The sequence below is a fragment of the Rhopalosiphum padi genome, chromosome 2, assembly GCF_020882245.1.
Source record: "Rhopalosiphum padi isolate XX-2018 chromosome 2, ASM2088224v1, whole genome shotgun sequence".
NCBI classification, from domain to species: domain Eukaryota; kingdom Metazoa; phylum Arthropoda; class Insecta; order Hemiptera; family Aphididae; genus Rhopalosiphum; species Rhopalosiphum padi.
In genome coordinates, this window is record NC_083598.1 from 16,039,956 (window position 1) to 16,064,419 (window position 24,464).

The following is a 24,464-nucleotide window of genomic DNA, read 5'->3' on the forward strand; positions in this document are numbered from 1 at the left end:
TAATATTAAACAAAAATTTTAGATTGCAAATTTAATATTTTAAAACTATAACTTTCATAACAAGCGTTTTGTTTTTAACATTTAAAAATTGAATAAAACTCGGACTCGTAGTTATTATATATTTTATACAATGATATGGGTTTTATAGTACGATTATTAGGGTCGGACTTAGTCAAAGGAGCTTAAGTGTCCCAAACCTACAAAAAGTTAAAACTGTTTCATGTTAACCTACTGCAGTACTACATCTAGAATAGAGCCACGAGATGGACTTATTAAGTCATTAAAACTTTTAATTATAATTTATAAGTAACTTAAATCATCAATGTATATATTATAATAATTCACTTATACTTTTGATTTTATGAATCAAACTTAAATAATATATGTGTTAGCACTCTTTGAAATAAAAAAAAACACAAAACATCAATATTTTTACATTTATGTTTTAGGAATAATGAACAATATATTCCGGATAAAACGTATTATCGTCATATTTCACATAAACGTATTCTCCGTTCCCTAGTGTCGTGTCACAGTCGTTTGTTGGCGGTATTTCTAAACTATAGTTGATACCTGTTGTCTTAATATTTTTCACCAGAACTTTAGCAATTATAAAGGCTAAAATCATTCAACGATTGAAATATTTTATGATTAAATGTATCGTTTAAATGCGCTAAATGTGAATAGTTTATTTGCCTTCCTTCGATCCAGCATATTTATTGGCATAATGCGTACATGGTGAAAAACAAGCACCAATTCCAAATCGGGTTCGGTTTGTCTTTCGCCAATCAATATTGTGTCTTGCAATACTTTCTGCATTCCGTATAGATGTTGCGTGAAACAACGTTTTCTCTTTTACGTTTTCACTGTTACCATCCAATTCCAATTCTTCTTTGTGCAATAGATACATGCCATATATTTGAGGGTTATTAATTTTTTGTACTTTAAGAATCTATAATTTATAAACATCTATACTATCTATTATTAAATATATAATATATATATTATAATTTAGTTTGATTATAGTTTATATAGTTATATTTATCAAACCAAATTAAACTAACTTTAAATTAATTCGATTTTTTAATTTAATTCAGCGGCACACCCGCACACCGCACACATTAAAATAATCTCTTTATAAAATATATTATATCTAGTCAAAATAACTTGATCCAAATTTTAGTTAAATAAACGATGGAAGTTATTTTTCAATTGAACGTTCCAACTATTTTACAATTTTGTATTATTTTTTTAAATAGTTAAAGCTTACTTTAAAATGTGTTGTTATTTTGTTAAAAAATGAATCATTTGAATATTCGTAGTCATAGTCTTCAAGTAATTGTTTTTCATAAATATTACTCAATTGCGTTGCTTGAGAAAAATGTCTTAATAAAGGTATATAAATATAAAAAAATTAATAAATTAATAATATTATTTAGAAATACGAGTAGTGAGTACATCTTATTATTTATATATTTATATTATATCATTAATTATAATAATTATGTTGTCTGTGGTTTATTAAAAAGCATTGTAACATTATATTCATTCATAGCTGTTTAAATTTATTTTAATTCTGTAGTATTTTGGAATTTGTACGAGGTTTAAATATGTTAAAGTAAAGAAATTGTATTCTAAACACATAATTTGAATACAATAACATCTTTTCAGCTTGCGTAAATAATCAATCAACAGATTATAATGAATTAATCCTGATTTAAGGTCTTACCCCAATGGTATTTAAATAAGACACCAGGTTTATTATAAATATTAAAATAAATATTGTTTTAAATTCTGAGCGGATGAATATATTAGTTTTACAATAATTTCTTTTTTTGATGTCCAACACTATCAGGAGTAGTGAAAATTCTTTAATATTATTATTATTATTTAAAGTTTCTGGCAGAAAATTAAATATTTAGTAAGTAAAACATCTCTTACTACTTATCAAAAAGAAAAAGAAAAATCGGTAATATTTACGCTACACCAATTTTTAAAGACTTGGTTTTTTTTTTGTAATTCAAAAATGAATAACTTTTTGAATTTTTTGATTTATATTGATTTTTTTTCTCAATCAAAAAACTTGAAAATGTAATGTCCCCTTCATTACTTATTAGTTTTACTCAATGGAATATAAAAGTATGGCGTAAAGCTCCAATATTTTTGTTTAAAATTCATTAAAACTAAACACCTAATTTTCGTGTTTATCATTAAATTAAAATATAATGTATTCATTATATTATTACAATGACTTAACCGATGACAAAGTAGGTGCAATAAAAACCTACTATACAATAAAGCAACTTCTCTAGTTCGAAATTTACTTAATAGTTATTAAAAATTACTTTTTTTAAATACTAAATGTGTGTACCGAGTTGCATTGGTGATTCATAAACTTTCCATATTAAGCCAAAGAAGTTTGATAATAATGTATTATTCTTTATAAATTAATAAATAAGAAGTTAATAACTTACGTGAAGTCTAATGACATATAATTAGGTGAAGTCTGGTACACTGGATAATTTTTAGTTATACGTTCAGAAATACTTAATCTTTTAAATAAATTTAAAACTAATTTTGTTAAATAGACAATTTAATTATGTTACTTATATATATTTTGTTTCTATGATACACATTTACATATTGAGTGATAAAATAATGTACATTAAATTCATTATTTTCTTTTACTTAAGGGCATTTATTTTTATTTTTTTTTCATTGTACTGGCCAATAAAACAAGTGATAACGCAATAATGCAATAAAAAATTAAAAACATTTTTAAATTTGTTATGAAGTTTATTTGAAATCGAACATCTCACTTTTTAAAATGTTTACACTTACCTTTAAAATTTATTTTAATAAAAAAAAAATTGAAGAACTTTAAAAAAAGGGGGGAATAAATATATAAAACTTTTAAAAATGATCAAAAAGTAAGATACTCAAACTCAAGTTTATTTTATAATAAATGTACATGTTTTCAGATTTTTAAATTTTAAGTGGAGGGATGAATATATTGATTTTACAATGATATATATTTTTTTTTTCTGTCATTACCATTTTTACTTTTAGGCAGTAAAAATGCTTCAATTTTCAACTTTGGGTGTGGTTTCTGATAAAAAATTAGATGTGGTTGATACTTTGGAGAATTAAAATAAAAATTTGCAGTCCTTTTCTTAAGAATCGAAAAAAAACAAAATGTAATAACAAAAAACAGAAATTTTATCAAATGTTTATATTATAATTTTCTATGTATGGTATAATGTCAATAAAAATAATTTGTCGGGTCAAAATCCTTGAAAATTTTTTTATATTTGTTTTGAAATAATATTATAATTCAAAACATAATTCGTGTGAACTATAAACTTTTAGTTTTTACGTATATTATGAATTTTTCTGTACGTAATGACATTTTAAAAATAATAAAATTAATGAAATAATATAATATGATATAAATATTATTATTATATTATTATAATAATTTAATATTAATAATATTAGAAATGACATGTTTACGACAAAAATCTCCACCCACTCGACACCTGTAATATACCGAACGGTCCCCACTTTTCTGTCTTTTTAATTATAATACTAGTTTAATTGTTTTCAGGAATTTTTTTTTCTGTTCTTTAAATAAAGGTAGTAAACTTACGCTAGTACGTTACATAAAATTAGATAAAGGGTCATTATATAATCTACGTAATTTTGTATATACTTTCAATTCTACAACAATTTTAATTTATACCACTTTAAACTGATCAATGATAGTATTTTTAAGGTTATTATTATAATTTAAAGCATCCATCAATCAATTCAATTTAATAGATACATTGATATACTTATTAAATATTAGGTTTATAAATTAGAATAGAAGTGCAAACAGGACATAAACAGGGAGAGGTGTAAAAGCGTACAGTTTGCATGTAACTAATCTTAACACTTCGTTTGATAAAATAATAGTTACCTGGGATAATATTATGTTACTTGACATTTATCGAATTTACTGACCATTTTCGTGGAAAAAAATAATTTTAGTGATAATAAGTAGATTAATAATACAATTTAATTATTTGAATAGAACGGACAAAAGCCCAATTTAACCGATAAATTGAATATATTTAAACTGAAATAACAGCTAGGTAATATAGAACAAAAATATACATTCAATTTATAATAGAATAATGTAATACGTTAATATAAAAAAATCAAAACAAAGGTAATTAATAATAATAGTAATAGATATGCTAATAAACATACAATTTACTCATATAGTTATATATATATTTTATGGAATAAAATATAGAGTAGGTATCAAAACATTTAGAACTTTAAGTAACATTTGATTATCATATTTAATGCGTCTTCGAGTATGTACGAGTTGAATATCTTATTGTTGTGTATCAGCGATGAAAATAATAGTTTGTTGTGAATATCTCAAATAATAACAATTGATCTAAGACAGCAGTTTTTATAGTCGAAAATTCTAGAATATAATGCTATGTATCGAATAGGTCATCAGTATCATTGCAATCGTTACAAGTTCGTAGTGTCGTATAGTATTTTTTCTAAAAAGAATTAAAATAATTAAAATAATTAATATGGAATTTATGATAGGCGAAAAGTTGAAACATTTATGCTGATTGGTAGATATAATAAGTATTGTTTTCATAAAATGCTGCGAATGATATACAAAGCCTGAAAGCCGAACTTGAGGTAAGTATGGGTAGTTATAAGTGTTACTTAAAAGTTAAAACTAAATTCTAATAATGACATTTTATAAATCAACACAAATCATAAAAAAAAAAAATTGAAGTACCTATTATTATTAGGATTTAAGCACTAAGCTATTGTTTAAATAGGAAACCGCGGAAGATGTTTTATATGCAAACTATTCGAAGTTGATTCGTAAAATGTTGAAAAATAAAGATGTAAGCAGTCTCATGAATGAACTTAATAAGAATCAATTAATACAAAAAATAAATCTGGAAAATAAAATCACTAACATCGAAACATTTTCAACTTTTATTTTGTTGTTTGAATTCTTGTTTAAAAAAAATTTACATTTATCTCAATTATTATGCATGTAACGTATCGTCTGTATTATCTTCTTCTTATTATATTATTTTAGATTCTGTTTTCTTTTTTTAATGTTAAACGCAGTACAAGTTATTATAAATTTACGATAAATAAATATATTGTTGTTCAATATTTTCTATGCACAATGACATTCCTTGTTAAAGTAGCTTAATCAGGAGTCGTATAAAATATCTCTTCATCTATCATATTATTTTAATTATTGGAATGTGATGATAGTAGATGATGACAAATGCGTCAAAAAAAAATTATTATTTTCATCGTCTATATTATGTAAAGTACAATAAGTGATATAGACGGGTTAGTTATTATTACATTTTATTGTTGAATCGTGGATCTTATAATATAATATAATTTGATAAATGTGTAAACATATCGACTGTACGCTTCACAAATTCCAGTTGTCATTAGTTATTACTTAATTTATTGATAATACTATATGCAAGTCACAGAAATTTCGTATATTTAAACTTTCAGTTCATTGTGGTGAAGAAAATATGTTTTGCAAACAAGTTGTAAAAGAAGAGCATTAGGCGTACCTGCTAACGTTTTTCCGTTTTTCGTTTATTTTCAAATTGGCAATAAAAATACATAGATGTACGAAATATATCATTTAAATATCAACAATTTGTTATTTTTAAAGATGGTTTTATTATATAACTAAGGGCTGGTGAAACTCGATTCCGGTGTGTGAATAAAAAAAACTCGGAGAAGTCGCTCTCTTTTATAGTACTTTTAGATTTCAAGTAAACTAGTATAATGAGTAGATCACTGTAATTGATGTGTTAAGTTTGAATTCTTTGATAAATCATTGCACACGGAAAATTAACAGGAGTAGCATATCAGTTTCTATTTATAAGTATATTTTATTATTTATTTATATAAGATATAACTATTAGTAATTTATTTTCTTAAGAGTAATACGGTAAGTTAAACTATTTTTTTTCAAAACAAATCGCATAGTATTTTTATATTAGGTACCTACAAAATAAATTATAGTATTATTAACTACGGTAATTTGATACCGGGCGTTTTTTAAGGAGTTTAATGTAGGCAATATTTTAGTACGCAATTGTGGGTCATTTAAATGTATGAGTAGTAAGTCATATTAATGTGAGTAAAAGAAATAATGGTTTGCTCCAGCACCCACTCATACAAGTCAATAAGTCAATAACACACTACACAAAAATTAATTATTCAGTTTATCTTGTTAAAAATATTAATAATTTACCAATTTTATTAACTAACATATTCGATAACATTTCTAAGAATTATACTTGAACTCTGTATGAACTCTACTGAAAAACGACTTTCTTACATATTTTTAGTTATATTTTTAATTTTGATGTTTTTAGTTCGTTTTAAAATTTAAAAATATAATTTTGAAGGATTTAGAAATTTAAAAAAATTCAGGAGTTTATTTAAAAAAAAATAGAAAAGTCATTTTTAACCAAACTTAATGATGAATTCAAATATATGGTTCTTGAAGTTTTATACAATAATAATTTGTACAATTACTATAACTACTATAAGATATATCTATTTTGGTGGAAAATAGACAAGATTAAATCCCCTTCGTTTATAAGTCAATATCACAATCATTAATCGTTTAATTGATAGGAATAATAATAAAGATAATAATTATCTTATTTTGTATACTATAATAAATTTAATGGTAAGAATGTAATTTATATGATAATAATTATAAAAAAAAGGAACATAACAATTTAATTGAGAGAATCTAATATCTATAGCTTATATTATAAAAATTAGTTAGAGATATACAAACGAATTAATATAATATTATAAAATATTTTGACATTATATAGTGACTTATTATGACTTGATGCATCAATAATAATTAAAAAAAATATTGAACACTGCTCAAAATGTTTCAGTGTCATGCTATTGTATTTACAATTTTTTAAGGGGACATTCTCAGTGCAATATTTATTAACTTTTTTTTCTAAGTGTATATAAACCAGATATTTACGTATGAGAGGTACAATTTTCATTCGTTTAAACTTTAAACGATGGATATGGGATGACTTTTTATCGAGAAGGTTATCTGGACTAATGAGCATCAAGAGTAAGTTATAACTTGTAAGAAAAGAGCTAAATCGTTGTTGGAACGATTGAATGATATACACGAAACTAGTTATTTACTATAAGGTTTATATTATGGCTTTCCATTCAGACGGGAGATCTCATTTAAAAGAGGAGCAAGATGGTCATTTTGGCGCGATTTTATCGGCTTTTATCGTTTTTAATAGTTTTGTGGAATCCGAGTATTTGCAGTGGTTGTCGTTTAAATATTTTACGAACATTTTATTTGTCGAAGCGGATTTTTAGAACCAAGATTTTTCTATTCTTGTTAGTCAATGACGTAATAGTCGAAATGGCATCTCCACGTGGATATTTTCTGATATTTTTTCGGTATCATTCGGAAGTTTTTACTCAATGATATACGTTCTTATTTTTGAGATCGACAATAATCATTTAATTTCCATTTCTCGGTGTGGTCTATACAATTCAAACCTGAAAACTGTATGCATGTATTTAAAATGTTCTAAAAATTCAAGTGTTGTAATCAAAAATATTAATTATAATTTCAAATGATCCCTGATTTGTACGAATCGAATTACTTAATATCGACTTTAAATTACCTACAATCAAAACCTTAAATATAATAATAATACAAAAAATAATATACTTTCAATAAACTTCTACGATAAAAACAAAACATATTGGCAGCGTGAAATACTACCAAATAAATAACAAGCCTATCTTTCTTCGAATCAAACTTAGACACTCACAATATGTTCTTATACTCATTATTATCATCAAAAAACTACATACTACATACCCGAAGAATAATTCAATAAAATAGCTATTTATTATAAAAACATTTCATTTATCAATAAACTTTTATAATACAATGTATAAATTTAAGTTGTTTTAATAAAATAGCATTTTTATCCGAAAAACGATTCAAACTTTTTAGCAATAAAAACAAAAACAAAAGAAAAATTTAAAATTAAAGTTTGGAAACTAAATTTAGCTATACCGAAAAAAGTAATAGAATTCTGAAAATGTGTCGTAGGATGATAGCATTATACATTATTTTGTATTCAGAAGGCCACTGATCTCTTCGCAACCATTCGTACAAAAGAGAGCTTAAAATATGTCTGTACATTTTGTACTCTGATAAATCACCTAAGTATAGTAGGTTGATGCTCTAAATAAAGCACAATATAGTGCTATTTATATATAAATAGTGGTAAAATTGTATTTTATTTTCTAATTAAGAAAAAGTAATAATATATATCATGTATGCACTTCGCCCATAAGGCCATAACGTTCAAAACACATCTTATAATACTTATTATATTATTGTTTGTAATAATTTACCTATTTATTTCGCTTAATAAGACATTAGGTTTGTCCAAAACAAAAATTAAAAATTAATTCAGATCATTCAGATCTTTAACTTTAGATACAGGCATGGAATACCAATGACTAAAATATGTGTGCATTTCATTAAAGTTCAACTAAAACTTTCAGCTTGCTGCTTGAGTTTAAAACTATGTCTATTAATCAAAAATATATTTGAATTCTTAACATAATTGTTATGAATATGAAAATATTAACTATTTAAATGTGCCAAAATATAAAATATTTGCTATTTATTACATTTACTAATTTAAAGTGATATTGACAAAGTAATTGAATTTTATATTTTTATTATTAATTCATCCAATTCAAAATGTAAACTAGTACCTACATCATCTTCGTAAAAGACGCGTCTATCTTTACATACAGAATTATATACATACCGTGATTCCTATTAATTATTATTTATTTATAAATATTAAATAATCAATAAATATTTAAACGCGCGATAACCTATTTAATGACATCTTTCTCATTAAATTAAAAATGTGAAATTAAAAATTAATATCAACTAATCTTCTGCAGTATAATAGTCGTAAACAGCGTCGTATAAAATTATCTGGTATTTAGTATCCCAGCTAGTATTTAAATACTTACTTAAACTATCTAGTGCCTATTGATTATTAACTCACTAGTTGCTATTCTAGTCTTATGCCTAATGTTCAGAAATATTTTTCATACTTAAGTAAAGTATTACAAATTACAATGTCCGTCGTAATTTTAATGACGTATACAGCAGCTATACCTATTACGTATTATTAACTGAAAAATAATAATAAATATATAATTACATTTTTAGGAACATTATTATTTGTTATGTTTACGATTAAAACTTAAAATATAAAACCGATAAATATAATAATATTGGACATCTACTACATAAATCTGTATACAACACTGCCATATTACTGATGACTGAATTGTAAATTATAATTTATAATATATATATATATATTATATAGTAAATTATACCTACCTACTAACTACTGTTATAAATTATCAGGTGGCATTTTATTTTCTAAAAATTCGTTTTTCTCGACACCAAATATGCGCCTTCGCACAACGATTCTTTCCGTAGATTAGAGTTACATAGTATACGCATTAACACCGTAATAATATAATATTATATTCGTAAAAAAAAAATAAAAAAAAATAGGAAAATCCCCTCAGGTTTGTTAACCCTTGCATATACCGGGTTTCGTGTAGTGGCCTGCAGGTGAAGAACCGTTGGCAACACGACACGTGTCAATGGAGTTTTTTCATACTCCGACGTGTGTCCAACTATCGCTAACTGGTTCGATTCTGACGACGGAAACAGTTCCATATGGATGAATGGATGGCGTGCTAGAATAAGTACCTAGAAATGGGGTTGAACTAATGTTGTTTTTTTGTACGTATCACGTCTTTATAATAATATAAGTAATAAAATGTACACGTAATTCATAAATGTACGTTTATAGTGGGTCGTAGCAGAAATCGTATACCATAAAGCACAGTAGGGCTGGCCGCTGGGCGTTAATATAAAATTGTGTATCGGATACACATCGTTTATATTGTAATTCTCTAATCCACACTAATATAGATATAGATACCTGCTACTATAAGCAGTAAAGAGTAAACACATCTTCAGCTAAATCAATTGCGCATTGAGTATAGGTATTACTGTATGTATCACGTATTTTTTAGTCATTATTTTTTTTATTAAACTATAACGATACACTCGTTTTTTGAACTGTATAAACATTTTTATGATAAATAATAACTTAAAAATTTCTATCATTAATATAAAACATATTCGATATTTAAGAATTTTAAATCTAGTGATCCATATACTGACTTAATCCGTATCTAGCTTATAACAATCGTATATAGAAATACCTAGATGCATTTGTTGTTATTTTATCTTTACTGTTTTTATTTTATCAATACGGATTCAAAGTATTTGATTTCTTTGATGTAGCAGAGTATGGAGTTATACAGAGTAAGCGAGAAAGATCAAGAATGAAAACAAAAACTGTTCTTACTATAAATATTCCTGTATAAATATAATATAATCTTACCTAGTACATAGATGATTCTTTTATCTTAAGTCAAATCATGTAATGTCTAGAAATATTCAACGAGAAAATTTCAACATTTAAATAAAGCTACTTAAATTAAAACTCATTTAAGAACATACAATTATTACTCAAAAAATGATTTCAATTAAACAATTTAAATAAAAAAAATCTGTAATAAGCGTTTTATTTAATTTGTTTCAAATAAAATTAACAAAATAAACTTTTAATCAAGTATTATAGGTTATCTACTACCTATAATATATTATGGAATTGTATTATATCCAACTAAAAATTAGTCACGTACTTAAAATTTAAATGAACAAGATTTATTATTTTGATTAATTTTATTTTTAATTAATATTTGTTAAAGAATGATTTGTAATTTAATTAAAATTAAAATATAATTGTACAAAGAAAAATACCTCAAATAATTGACAAAAATAAGAAAACTAAAAATATTGATTATAATTTTAATTGGACGTGAACTATACTATTTTTTCTAATAAGTTTTACTATTCAATTATTTAAATTTAAGATATTTATGTAAGATAAAACATTTACATTTAAATTAATCATTTATCAATGCTAATATAAATTCATTAAACATGAGATTTTTATGTAATATGTAATATATAATAGCCAATAGGTACGCGTCAATAAAATAAAATAATATGAATACAAGGTTAAAAAGATTTTTTTCAAAAATTAAATATATTTAAAAAAAACTAAATACCACCCATATTATAATTACAGTATATTAGTTAAAAATAATATTTTTAAATGTATACTATATTTCATTAATAAAAATAATTAATTTTAAGAATTATCTATCACCATGATTTGTCTATACGATATTTATATTGTGTATTCTAGTATACCGAACAAAATATTGTGAATGGTCACATCGTTTGAAATTGCAACAGTATTAGTTAATATAAAAATAAATGTTACTCTTTTCAGCGAAAGATGGTAATAATACTGGGTAGCATATCTAGGTTATCTACGTTCAGTATTTTAACAGCTGTCGTCGAACATCGTTTTGCAAAATAGGACCGGAAAATAGCTACTAAACAAATTGTTCTGAAGGGTATTACACTATTCCTATAAAAACAAATCGTAGCTATTACGATTTATGGTACACCCATTTTATTTTGGTCTGAGTTTAATGAGAAAACATATTTGAACATTCTACATTAGATATTCATGATCTATAAGTAAAATACCTTTTGAAAAATAAGCTTGAAACAAACATTTTACGGTTATTTTTTATTATTTTGCTATTGGAATGTCCATATTTATATCAATGCCAGTCAAAGCACAATGATCTGTATTTTTTATAATAAATTATTTTAAAAATGCATTGTTGTTTTGATTCAGAGAGGTCAACTAAAATAATTATTTTATGGTCATCTTTATGTTCCTCTTCAATAAACAGAAAATTCGTTGAAAAAAAACTATTTCATTCGTCATAGTTGACATCTTACGATTTCTTTATGTTATAGATATGTTCTTGAATCTAGTAGGGACTTGTATACTATAGTATAATACTACCTAGTAAAACAATACTGAAATAATTTATTAGAATTTGGTGGTTATAAGCATAGAAAATCATTTTCTACCATAATATTAAGTTCACACTTTTTAAATAATTTATTTTTTATGATTGGTATGTAATTTAAATGTAAAAATAATAATAAATTATCTCATAAAAAGTAACTCTATTTAAAGCTTTAGTGAATTATTTTTCAAACTTTTTAATATTTTGAATTAATAAAATAAATTCAATAAAGAATTAATATAGTCATTTTAACTGAAGTTAAAATAATATTCTATAACATTTGTATTATTATTTTAAATTTTGATTCTAGAAGATTAGAACTGATAATAATACATATGTGATCGATATCATTGTAAAATTAATACATTTTACTATAAATTGATAATTTCAATTTAAAACGTTTATGAAAAGTAAAATATAAATTTTAAAAATATGTATAATAAAACACAACTAAAATTACATATCAAAAATAGAAAAAATTTAAATTTAAATTAAACAATAATTAAATATAAAATATAGTTAATAACAATAAGCTTAAATGAAAATTAGACAATTGTTCTTAGATGCTATTATAAATTAGGTATTATGTAAGTACAAATATATTGTACATCTATATAATATTATGTAGGCACTAACAAGTAACAATATATTTATGTCTAAAAAATATGCATTTTCAGCCAACTACCAATAAATAAATTTGTCATATAAAAATGTCCACGTTACTCTAAATTTCTCCAGTATAATCATTACTCCGTAACGTTTGTTTTGGTAGTGATCCAACACAATAGTTGCAATCTATTTCACATTATTTTTATAATTTATTGTTTGTAGAAAAAAAGTTTTATTATTATTATTTAGTTTTCTATTGTTTTGAAAAAACATATCAGACTTTCATTTACTTTTATATTAAGTGCAAAATAAAATATTTGAAATGTGATGCACTATTTACTAAGTTAGAAGTTACTAAAAAAATATAGAAATATATTAATAAATTATACATACAATTAAAATAATAATAATAATTATGATACATTTATTACAATATTTTGAAACTCTTAGTTATTATAGTCAGCCTAAATAGTTGATGTTATTGAATCTATTATAATATTTTAGAACATTTGAGGTACTTTTAAAGTTTTTGTTTTAACTGAATACCGAACGAATACAATGATATATTGTACTTATACAACGTTAGAAAGTGAATATTATGACTAATTTAATATTGTTCCTGTATCTATATTATAAGTTATTAATATTAAATGTTTTAATGAATAATTTGTAAAGTATCATACAAATTAATTTTTAAATGGCTTTTATGATTTTAAAATATTAAGCCATGAATAGATTATAGATATGAATAATTATGTAAGAATTCGGGCCATTGTGGACTGTGGTAAAAATGTAAACTATGTTAAGTTATATTTAAAAAATATAATAACTCCTAAGAAATAATTTTCTTATCAATCGATTAAAAACTATAATCGCAAAATTTGCTACGAATGTATGTTTATAAATTGCATTTAGTGTTAAATAATTATGATGGTTGTATGATCTATGCAACTATTTAGTATTTACTGATTAAATGTCTACATAGTAATAGCAGTAGTGGTAGTATTATTAGTAATAGTACCATGTATAATAGTTTTATTCGTTAATTTGTTTATGAATATTAGGATAATATCATTCCTAATAAATAATATCCAACTAAACAATATTAGGTACCTACATTTTTGATATAAATAATACATACATACATCACACATATTTTATATATTATACTAAAATGGTGAGTGTAGACTTAATGTAGGTAATAGGCATAATATTAAATACAAATTACAATTGGTAAATAATTTGTCGCTGCATATTTAAACTTAGTGGATATATTTAGGTACCTATACCCTCTGTAAATATAATTATAAATGTATAAAGGGGATATGATTTTGTTTCATTAGAAAAAAAAAAAAATTATATTATAAGTATATATTATCTATAGACTAAACATAGATACAATTTAATAGGCGGGTAAGCGTTTAAATGTTTAATATGGGAAAAAATGCTTTATTAGTTGATAAACGGCCAACTTATTCTGTAAAGAAATTGATTTTTTTTTTTTTAAATTAAAGAAATAATAACTCAAAATGCTCGAAACAGTCGAAACAAATTTCATATTATGTTGTGAATTTATAATATAGTCTATTTATTTTATGCACCGTTCAATCAATTTAAACAGAACAATAGTGTAACAAAATATATAGGACGTTGTTCAATCTAAATTCTAAAAGAATAATTATTATTAACTCAATGTGATGTGTATCGTGCATGACGTATGAGAAATAAATTAGAAATCAATATTTTTGACAAGTTATAGATATTTTGGCTTATATGATTATTATTTATTAATGCTATTAATGCTTATACTTTAAGTAGGTATACAATATTTAAACATTTTGATTTAATGATTTAAAGTAATAGTAGGTAAATTTTTATTAGCTATCTAGCCATATATAATCAAGTGTAATTTACATATTATAGAATAAAAGTTATATATATATATGTGTGTGTGTGTGTGTGTGTGTGTGTGTGTATGTGTGTATACTGTATTGTGTATTAATAATATGTCTGTGTATACGATATTAACTTAAAATCATATTTTCAAGAATTAAATTTGTTATAAGATGTTTACCTAAATAATTAATGTGTTTCTTATTATTTCCATTTTTTTTTTTTTTTACTGACATGTTTAGAAGCTGTTTTTATTTTATACTTCAATAGATTTTTTTTTTTACTTAATTAATCCTTAATATTATGTTTTCAATAAATATGTTGATGGATTTTGAATATGATTTTTACCAAGTAATAAAATCAGTAAAATATTAAAATTACATTTCAATTACTGAATACTACAGTACATAGTTTATATTTTATAATAACAAAGAATAATAATATAAAGTAGGTATAATATAATATAAGTAATGATAGAGCACGTGTTAGACAGCAATATTTCAAATAAATAGTAGGTATTAATTATAATTTACCTATAAGATAATAATAATTTTTAAGAATTAGATTTATTATTGAAAACAATAAACACAAAACAATTATTTTAAAATATATGAAACAAAAAAAAAGTTTCCATAATGACCGGTGCTTATTTTAATTCTTCCATAATTCGGCTTCTTTTTGTACATTTTCACTAATTATATATTTATATGATATTATGAAACATGCACATTTTATAGTACTTGATCCAGAGATAATTTTTAAACCATTTCTATAAATGTAATAAAATTAGGTGATATTATTTAAATTTTAAATCCTTGTAGGTATGTATTAGTATTTTTCAACTACGAGTACAATATTCAAACATTTTTACCATTATGTTATACATTTTAATGAAATATTATTAAATTCGTTTTTGAATTGTTTTCGAACCAACGTATACCTAGTTCTCAATACACTCTTTATTTAATGTTAAAATTTTTACATTACCTTAGTGGTAGGTGCCTAACTCTTAGTTTAACAGTTAGGTACACTTAATATATTTGTATTTAGTAATAATACATCATTAATTCATGAATTAAACTTTTTTTCATTGCTTAACTATAGAAATAATTTATGGTTTTAACTGTTTTAAGATATACAGGTAGTAAGATTATCCAGCTTATACAAAATAAATATAAATATTATTATACTATAATTTAAAATGTATATAATTATAATAATAATTACAAGGTATAAATATTAATTATTTCAACTTCGTGAATCTGTTGTTATTTTGAGTTCAGTTCAGATGATTTCAATTTGATCTTTTAGCTGAACTTTTAGACTTAAGTAAATTGTGATATAATTTAATATGCATACAAACGTATGTATATAACATTAAGAGGGTAATACTAATAATATATGATGCTTATAGAAACATGAAAGTTTGACAACAAAACAAATTGTGGCATTATATTTTATCCATGACGGGATAGTAGAATAATTTACGTAATTTATTTATGTAGGTACCTACCTAACAGAAAGCGTGTAGAATAAGAAACACAAACACAATATATTAAATTTAGTGCTGTGATTCGTTATTTCTTGTGTAGAGTGATGTATTAATATAGAATTAATTAAGTGATTAAAATAATTTTTTTTTCTATTTGTTTTTTTTTTCATATTTAAGAATAAATGTAATATACTTTTTGTTTTTATTATTTATATATTCAGTTGGTTAATAAAATTATTTTATAGTTGGGTACCATATAATCTACAATATTATATAACTAGGTATTATAAATACAATTATAATACAATTATAACTTATGATTGAATGATCGAATGATTTATACATTTTGTATACTTCTGTATTTTATAAAAATATTCGGTTAGTTCGATATGTATTGTTTGTAGTAGGTTGTTACTGTATGATTATTATGGTGCACCAATTAAAAATAATTATTCATAATAAATAAATCAAAATACTTATAGTACAAATTAATAATACTATTCCCAATATACTTGAAGTTTAATTTATCATGTTCAATTAACTGACAACAGTTGGTAATAAATTAAATAGTTGTTACAAATATATCTTCAAAAGTTATAAACATATATATATATATATATCATATTATATAATAGATTTATAATGCCACGGAAAAACTAAACTGAAGATCTTAATTGATTTGCTTAATCTGTTTTATTGTATTAGTTATTCCGTTATTCGTTCTGAATCACAATAAGAAAAATAAATATAAAAAGTCAATAGTTAGTATATTTAATTTATTTTTAATTAAATTTTAATTTATTGGTTTATAATACGTACTTAGGCATTTAAATTATGTTTTAAGTTGTTAAGTTTACAATAATTTAATAAACTAAATTTGTGCCTGTTTAGTAATTACTTATTAATTATTATGCTATTTTTATTTAGTAATGTAAAAATATTATTATTAGGCACAAACATTATTTAAGTGAATATTTAAAAATGTATTTATTTTTAATATCTAACCACTTGTAAATCTTCAATAAAAATAATTTTTAAATACTAAATGTATTATTATAATTTATACACTTTTGAATTTTTATAATTATTAAAACAAAATATTATCCAGTATGTATATAACACAATTATATAATACATCTACATTGTCTATAAATAATTAATTATGATTTATGATTATATATTTATATTTACTCAATACAATTATGTGTTTTGTTATAATTTGATATTCATATTAGCTATACGCTATATAAAATAAATAGTTAAATGTGGGTATATATTTATTAAAAAGTCAACATTGAAAGGTTAAATGTTCCACTTGAAAAATGTGATAGGAATTGTAGAAATCATTTCGCCTGAGTTAAATTTATAAAACGATTAATTTTTCTTCTAGTCATAATATTATTTGCAACTGGTATATTATACGAGTATATAGTATACTACAATGTACTTACTAGTTACTACCGTTGTTGCTACCCTACCTAGTACCAACCGATTGTTATCGAAACTACCATATTATTGTGTATAGGTGTATAAAAGGGGTCAAAGATGACCATTATATATTTATGCCTTATTTTTATTACTTTTGAAAAGACCATTTGAAAAATCCGTTTTCGTGGATGCAATTTTTTATACATGAGTACCTAACCATTAAGACAGGTCAGTAAAGTCGTTTTTTTTCCTCAAGTATTGCCCGTTCAACTACGTTTATATATTCTTGGCTATGCTTTGACAAATGCAATATTTATCTTTCTAAACAACTATATCATGAATTCTAACCGCGTTGCGTTTGACCACATAACGCAATTGTGCACCTTTCTTCCTGTGATAACATAATAATTCAATTACCGACCGCTCGGCATATAAACGTTTCCTGCTATACGGTTTCCATAAACTCCCTTCCGATTGCGGTTCGACTCTGTACTCTAAAAGCTACGTCTTGAGTGCACAACAACATTACGGTGGTATAGCGGTGACGCGAACAAACAGTTGTTACTCGTATATCCGCAGCAGCCCTTGTTGTAGCCTGAAATTAGATAATCCACGCTGGTATAAACATTTATGTTTTGTGAATTTCCGAGCCCCTCGTTGCTTACCCCCCCAAAACAAGTGTGATAGACAATCGTTCCATTTAGAAATGTTTAGCAATCATTTTTTTTTTTGGTAGGGAGACAGCCAAACACCCTAAATCTTCTTTTCCAATCCAATTCCACGCCAATATATATTATTACAATGGTGAATTGTGTTTATAAAATCTGTTATTTTACAAAACTCATTCGTTTTTAGATATTATCAGAAGGGGATGTAATGAATTCAAATTGAGTTTCATACTGTATCTAATAATAGTAAAAATTGAAGTTAGTATGATTTTTTGTAGTATAAACAGTGAATATGGTTAAATTTGTAAAGTTTTAATCGTATTATCTTTTGACAACATAAATGTAAGTAATTAATATTATTTCCATTTCAAAAGATAAATAATTTAACTGTATTATGTATTTTATGATTAAATTTATATTCCATGAAGATGTATTGCATTGAACTGTCCACAAAATAATCTTATAATATTATATTAATTTGGATATCAATTCTATATTAAATTGTTTTGAAGTTCCAGTTTTCCAATAAAATCTACTAAATCAGCTATATAATTAACGATAATCATTACTTAGAATTAATAAAACGATTTTGATTAGTTTACTTAGGTTACATTTACTTAAACTTATTAATTTAATTATTGTTTAAATTAAGTTATTATTAGTAGCAAGGTTTATTTATAATGGTACCAAATACATTGTAAGTAATTTTTAAATTAAAACATTCACCTTTATTTTTAGTTTATTTTACACTGTATTAATACAATTTATATAATATATCGTATATGTAAATAATGAATGTATTATATTCTTTAACTGGAACTGATGCTCATGTTTGGGTAAAAAATAATAAGTGTCTTGCTAGTTGTTAGATTTGTTATTTTTAAAAAATATATTAAAATATTATTTATCTTTTTATCTTTATAGACTGTTTAACCACTATAATATTCTATTACTATTATTATTACCTATTTTATGTTTTTAGATTTTGTGAGTTTTTATTTTCTAATACATAAAATCATAACTAATAATAATAGAAATGTTATAGTTCGTCATGTAAAGGTTTTATAATGATCACTGTATTATTTTAAAATGTTAATACTAATTCCCAAGTACCCAATACGTATAATATAATTATTAATTATATTAGTACAAACAATAATTAATATTCTATTTTTGTTTTGCAATAATTTAAAAACTCATTTTATATTAATTAATATAATTGTAATACAAAGCTAATATTATATACTAATGTGTTTTAAAATAATTTATTTTTTTAATGAACTATGCGTGTGAACATATTATACTCATGACGAACATACGACATATATTTTAAACAGATGGCATGGCTTTACAGTGATGGTATAATATATATAACACCTGACCCTTATCCTTCTTTTATAGGTGTCATTGGAATGAACTCTATTCTAATTTTTAATTGAACGTTAATAATAATTAAAACGTTTTGAAAAAAATTACTTAATATTACTGCATATTTTTTTTATTTGCATTAATTTAATAAATCCGTGTATTATGTGTATTTATATTTTTTTTTTTTTTATAACTTTATGAAGTTAATACATTAATAATAGTAATAAGAATATTACAATATCAATAATGTAATAATTATAATATTATAATAATACCAAATAAAAGAAATATTTTTTATAACATTTTATTGAGTTTAATCTTATGAATATGATTTTTACAGATAATTATGTATACAACCTATTATAGACTATAGTTATTAGTTACCACTTATAATAATATAAATTATAGTATAATATTATGTACAATCGGAAATAATACTGACTATATAGAATATGCATTGTAGGATATTGTATTACTCATTTACTGTAGCAGGTATAATTTATTGTTCGTATATTATAATAATTAATATTATATTTTTTGAATTAAGTGTTTCTTAATTGATACTGAATTATTGCTTGTTTACCTATATCGTTCAAATTAATATAATATCATTAATATCACACTCTTACATTGCTATAATTCGCAAAAATTATTGAAATTTAAAAATTTTAATACATAGGGTAAACGTTTTATACTTTTATTCCAGATATTATTAATAATTGTATATATCCTTAAGAAATAATTTTAAAAAAATGGAAAAACTTGATTTACTAAATTGTAGGCATTGTAGCTATATCTATATGCATAGATATTAATATATGTATATATATATATATATATATATATATATATATATATATATATATATATATATATATATATATATATATATATATATATTATAATTATACGAATAAATTGTAATAATATTGAATAATATATATAATATTATTCAATATTAGGAACAATCTCTAACGTAGTAATGCAGAAGAATCTGAAGAATTAATAATAACTACGTATATATTATTATAATATTATTTAATAAAGTATTTCTATTTTATTGGTAGTTTATAATTTTATTGTGGTTTTGATTTTGAATTCCTATTAAGATAGGAGATGTCTTAAAATCGTTTAAAATACACATGTTCATAGCGTAATTTATTAGACTATATTATACTTAATATTTTTCCTACTAATTACTTTTTTTTTATGTAATTTTAGTAAACTGTGGTTTTCTCAAAGTTATGTTTCTAATGCCATTGCATTTAAGATTAAATTATCATATAAAAAAATATATTGACTTTATTCGGCTGAGCGAAGTAAGTCAAATGTAATTTAAAATATTGAAGTGTATGTCCATATTTTTATTTTTAATAGAATACATCAATTTGAAAATTTGGGGTCTAAAGCTAATATTAAGCTTTTTGATAATTCACTTTTCTTATTAGCATATATGCAAATATATGTACCAGGATTTTATCTTGTTAAAATGTTAAGTTCTATTTGTATACACTGTCCCGTGCAATGGTTGCAATAATGTTATGTTTTAAATGAACTAGTTAATATACAAATTCAGTTGAATTTAAATGAAAAACTTCGTATACGAGTTCGTCAAATTTTTAATGAACTCTTTTTAATGGTAAATTAATCTTTAATTATGTACAAAGAAAATAGTGCCTGAAAAAAAGTGCATCAAAAATTCAAGTTTTACATAATATAATTAGTATTTTTTTCATATTCATATTGTGGTTTTATTCTCAACACACGTTAATTTAAATTATATATATCGACGAAAGTAACTGAATGTATTTGATTTAAAATGTACATATTATTATGTTTGTACTAATTGTACCTATGCATTGTTAATTATCTACAATACTAATTTACTATACTTATGCTATAACAGCAGTAAAAATTAAGTACCTAAATAAAAACTGATTAGATCGAATATGTGCAGATTGTTGTATTTGATTATGTTAAATTTATGTTTTAATATAAATTATGTATAAGCTGAAAAATAAATAATAATATTATGTAGAATTCGAATGGTATAGGTACATTTTAAATTATATAGTAATTGAATGATTCTAATAAACAAATTACAAGGAACACGAGCAAAAAAGTATTCAATATTTATAATAAAAAAATATATGTATGTATTAAATAGTATTTGCTTCTAGGTGGTACGAAAAATACGTAGATATGATTTAAAACTTGTATTCAAATGGATCGAGACGCGTAGTAGTATAGTTTATTTATGTGTATATAATATACTTTGTTTGCTTTTCTCCCGATATAACATATTCCTACGAAAACATCCGTGAAGCCGTAAAGGTATATAAAGGTACCCATAATATATAATATTATATACTATATATATTATACATATTCGATGGTGTTCACTGTACTGCAGTGTATTGTTATTGTTCGTTTATTTTTTTTATACGTTTTTCAAAGTAACGTCGTTTGTATTTTGTTATACGCGGAAAAAATAGACCAACGAATCGAACATCTAATAATATATAATATCTAATATTATATTACCTAGTATAATTTAAACTACTGTCTACATCGTGTTCTAAATAACCATATAGTTCGGGATTTTCGGAAATCGAGTGTGCTCGTGTTTGACGACCACGGTAATAGGTATTAATAATACTCCGTATTATATTATGATCGAGACAATTTTTGACGACAATGAACCGTAGCTGTGGTTGGCGGGTGCACGGGGAAGTGACGATTTCTACTTTTTCGGGTTGTATCATTATTTTTTCTACCGGATGTTGCTTTGCGGCATTGATGAAAAACATCAGAGAACAAAAAAAAAAACGTGCTGTTGAACAGAAGCGGATCCAATAGCGATGCCGGGTTCTATCTTTAAAAGAGGGGTGAATTAAAATATATATACAGTTCGTTGAGAAAAAAAAAATTAAAAATTTCAGAGTCCTTTTGATTATAATAAACTTCTATTTGTACTGCACGTATAATATTAAACTACGAAAACGATTCAGTTTGTTTTTAATTGATTTAGCACAATATGTGTGAAGTTTGTTTTATTTGGTCTAAGACTATAAAACTGTTGGATAACTTGGATAAATATAAATAAATTATATTGCAACAATGATTTCTTCTTAACGCTGTTTATGTTTTTGTGCGAAATAAGAACGAATATTTTTATTTATTTTGATCGATGTTCGATAGTTACTAGTTACTATTAACCAGATTCTACTCCCTTTAACAATGAAAATAATTATTTATCGCATTTGCAACTCGTCACAGTTTTAAAGTTTTACCAACATTACTATCATCAATGTGACCAGTAAGTTCTCTAACCTCTAGTGGCGGACCCAGGATTTAATTTTTTTTTTTTTTTGGGGGGGGCATAGTCCAAAACGCAAATCTTAATTTTTTTCAGTAATTAACAAAAACAAATAGATAATAATTTTAAATGTGTATTTAACTTATGCCAATGGGGGGAGGGGCTTAAATCCGCCACTGCTAACCTCTTATATTGTATATCGACTTTAACTAAATTTAGTGTTGCTTAAGATTTCATTTCTTCTTTTGTTGTAGCTTTTATTAAGATTTGGGTGGACAACTAGATGGGGGCTTAGTTTTTACGGACTTATAAACATGTATTGGAAACTTCATCGGTTTTTTTTATTCAATCGCGCCGTGTATTATATTAATATGTACGGTCAGATGTTCCTATCGATTCCGATGTCATCCCCCTCGACTAGGAAATCAAAGTTTCGTCCGTTTCGTATCAAGAGAGACGATATTATACCGTGGTCCAGCAGAATAGAAGTTATTCGCTCCGTGCGATAACCACGTCGAACCGCCGTCGCAGTCGCGTACAAAGAACCATACGGTAACACCGACCACAAACGAACAGGTAACGACCGCCGCCGCGACTGGTCCAACCGGTGCACGTCGTGTTTCGTTGCGCGCGCGCTTCGCAGGAGTCAAGAGCACCATGTAGCCACCGCCGATGCCGTCGCGACCGACGATTGCCGACCGGCGCCGAACACGCGGCACCTGCATTCCGTCTACCAACTGCCACTGTCCGCCGTCATCGTTTCGCGCGTCGCTGTGCCGTCGTCACCGCAGTCGTTGTCCGCCGTCGTCGTACGCACATTCTCGTACGTACCGTCACACGCCGTCTTCGCCTACTACTGTCGCGGGTTAATCATCACGCCGTGTTTTTATTTCACCCCGCGACGTAATGTCACCGGTACGCTGTTGACGAGTTACCGCCAAACCCGAATTAGTCGTCATATTCGTAAACCGACGTGCCTAATATTATATTACAAGACAAATCGACCGATATTTCAATTGTCTTATCAACGTGTGCGATATACGTTTACGGGTGATAATTCCGTCGTCTCATCATTATTCTCGTCCAGTGGAAAACCACACGATTATGACGCGAAACCGCTTATTGTCGTCGTGGCCTCCTACGCCGCTGCTGGCCTTGGTTCTGCTCGTCGCCGTCATTACAGGTAAAACCGTTATGTTGATTTTGGCTATACCGCAAATCGTAACGGACTTTTAGACTTTAGTAGACGAGTTATGGTTTTCCAAAAACATCTTTTCAAAATCGAGATTTTCGCCGTTTTTTTGACAATTTGCCGCCATTTAAAATATCGTCCAGTTTATAATATTATGGCGGTGACCATGAGTCGATTAAAACAAAAGAAAATTTTTCGATCTCGAAAGACTGCGATTGGTATCTACCTACTTGTCGTCTGTCGGAAAACACATATACTTTAATTTTGATTTTGTGTTCTGTAAAATTTAAAAATAAAGTTTTCTTATTGATTTCAATTGACCGAATCTTCTCT

At 24.7% G+C, this 24,464-nt stretch overlaps 2 protein-coding genes across 5 annotated transcripts in view; one reads left to right on the top strand and one right to left on the bottom strand.

The window, feature by feature from the left end:
• Positions 1-445: 445 nt before the first annotated feature.
• On the bottom strand, positions 446-23,664 carry LOC132923218 (protein mono-ADP-ribosyltransferase PARP12-like). The gene is made up of 5 exons (XM_060987076.1): positions 23,408-23,664; positions 2,475-2,552; positions 1,271-1,385; positions 697-952; positions 446-618 (listed from the first exon to the last, which is right to left on the bottom strand). Exons 1-5 carry the CDS (start codon positions 23,662-23,664, stop codon positions 446-448), a joined length of 879 nt encoding a protein of 292 aa, XP_060843059.1.
• A 7-nt stretch (positions 23,665-23,671) lies between these two features.
• Positions 23,672-24,464, top strand: part of LOC132922166 (fasciclin-2) — a 153,620-nt gene continuing 152,827 nt past the window's right edge. For 3 of the 4 annotated variants that reach the window (XM_060985524.1, XM_060985526.1, XM_060985527.1), the window contains exon 1: positions 23,673-24,122. In XM_060985524.1, coding sequence (XP_060841507.1) covers positions 24,044-24,122 — 79 coding nt within the window. In that variant the 5' untranslated portion in view covers positions 23,673-24,043. Of the gene's footprint in view, positions 24,123-24,464 lie in introns of all 4 variants that reach the window. The other variant, XM_060985525.1, reaches the window with a different exon arrangement.

What these genes read in the sequence shown, in the direction of transcription:
- LOC132923218 (XM_060987076.1), bottom strand. Translation starts at nt 23,664, where the DNA reads ATGCAGGTGCCGCGTGTTCGGCGCCGGTCGGCAATCGTCGGTCGCGAC. An exon ending in TTCTATTCTGCTGGACCACG is followed by an intron (nt 2,553 to 23,407) that starts GTATAATATCGT and finishes TTTATTTAAAAG; the next exon opens with ATTAAGTATTTCTGAACGTA. An exon ending in TATATGTCATTAGACTTCAC is followed by an intron (nt 1,386 to 2,474) that starts GTAAGTTATTAA and finishes ACCTTTATTAAG; the next exon opens with ACATTTTTCTCAAGCAACGC.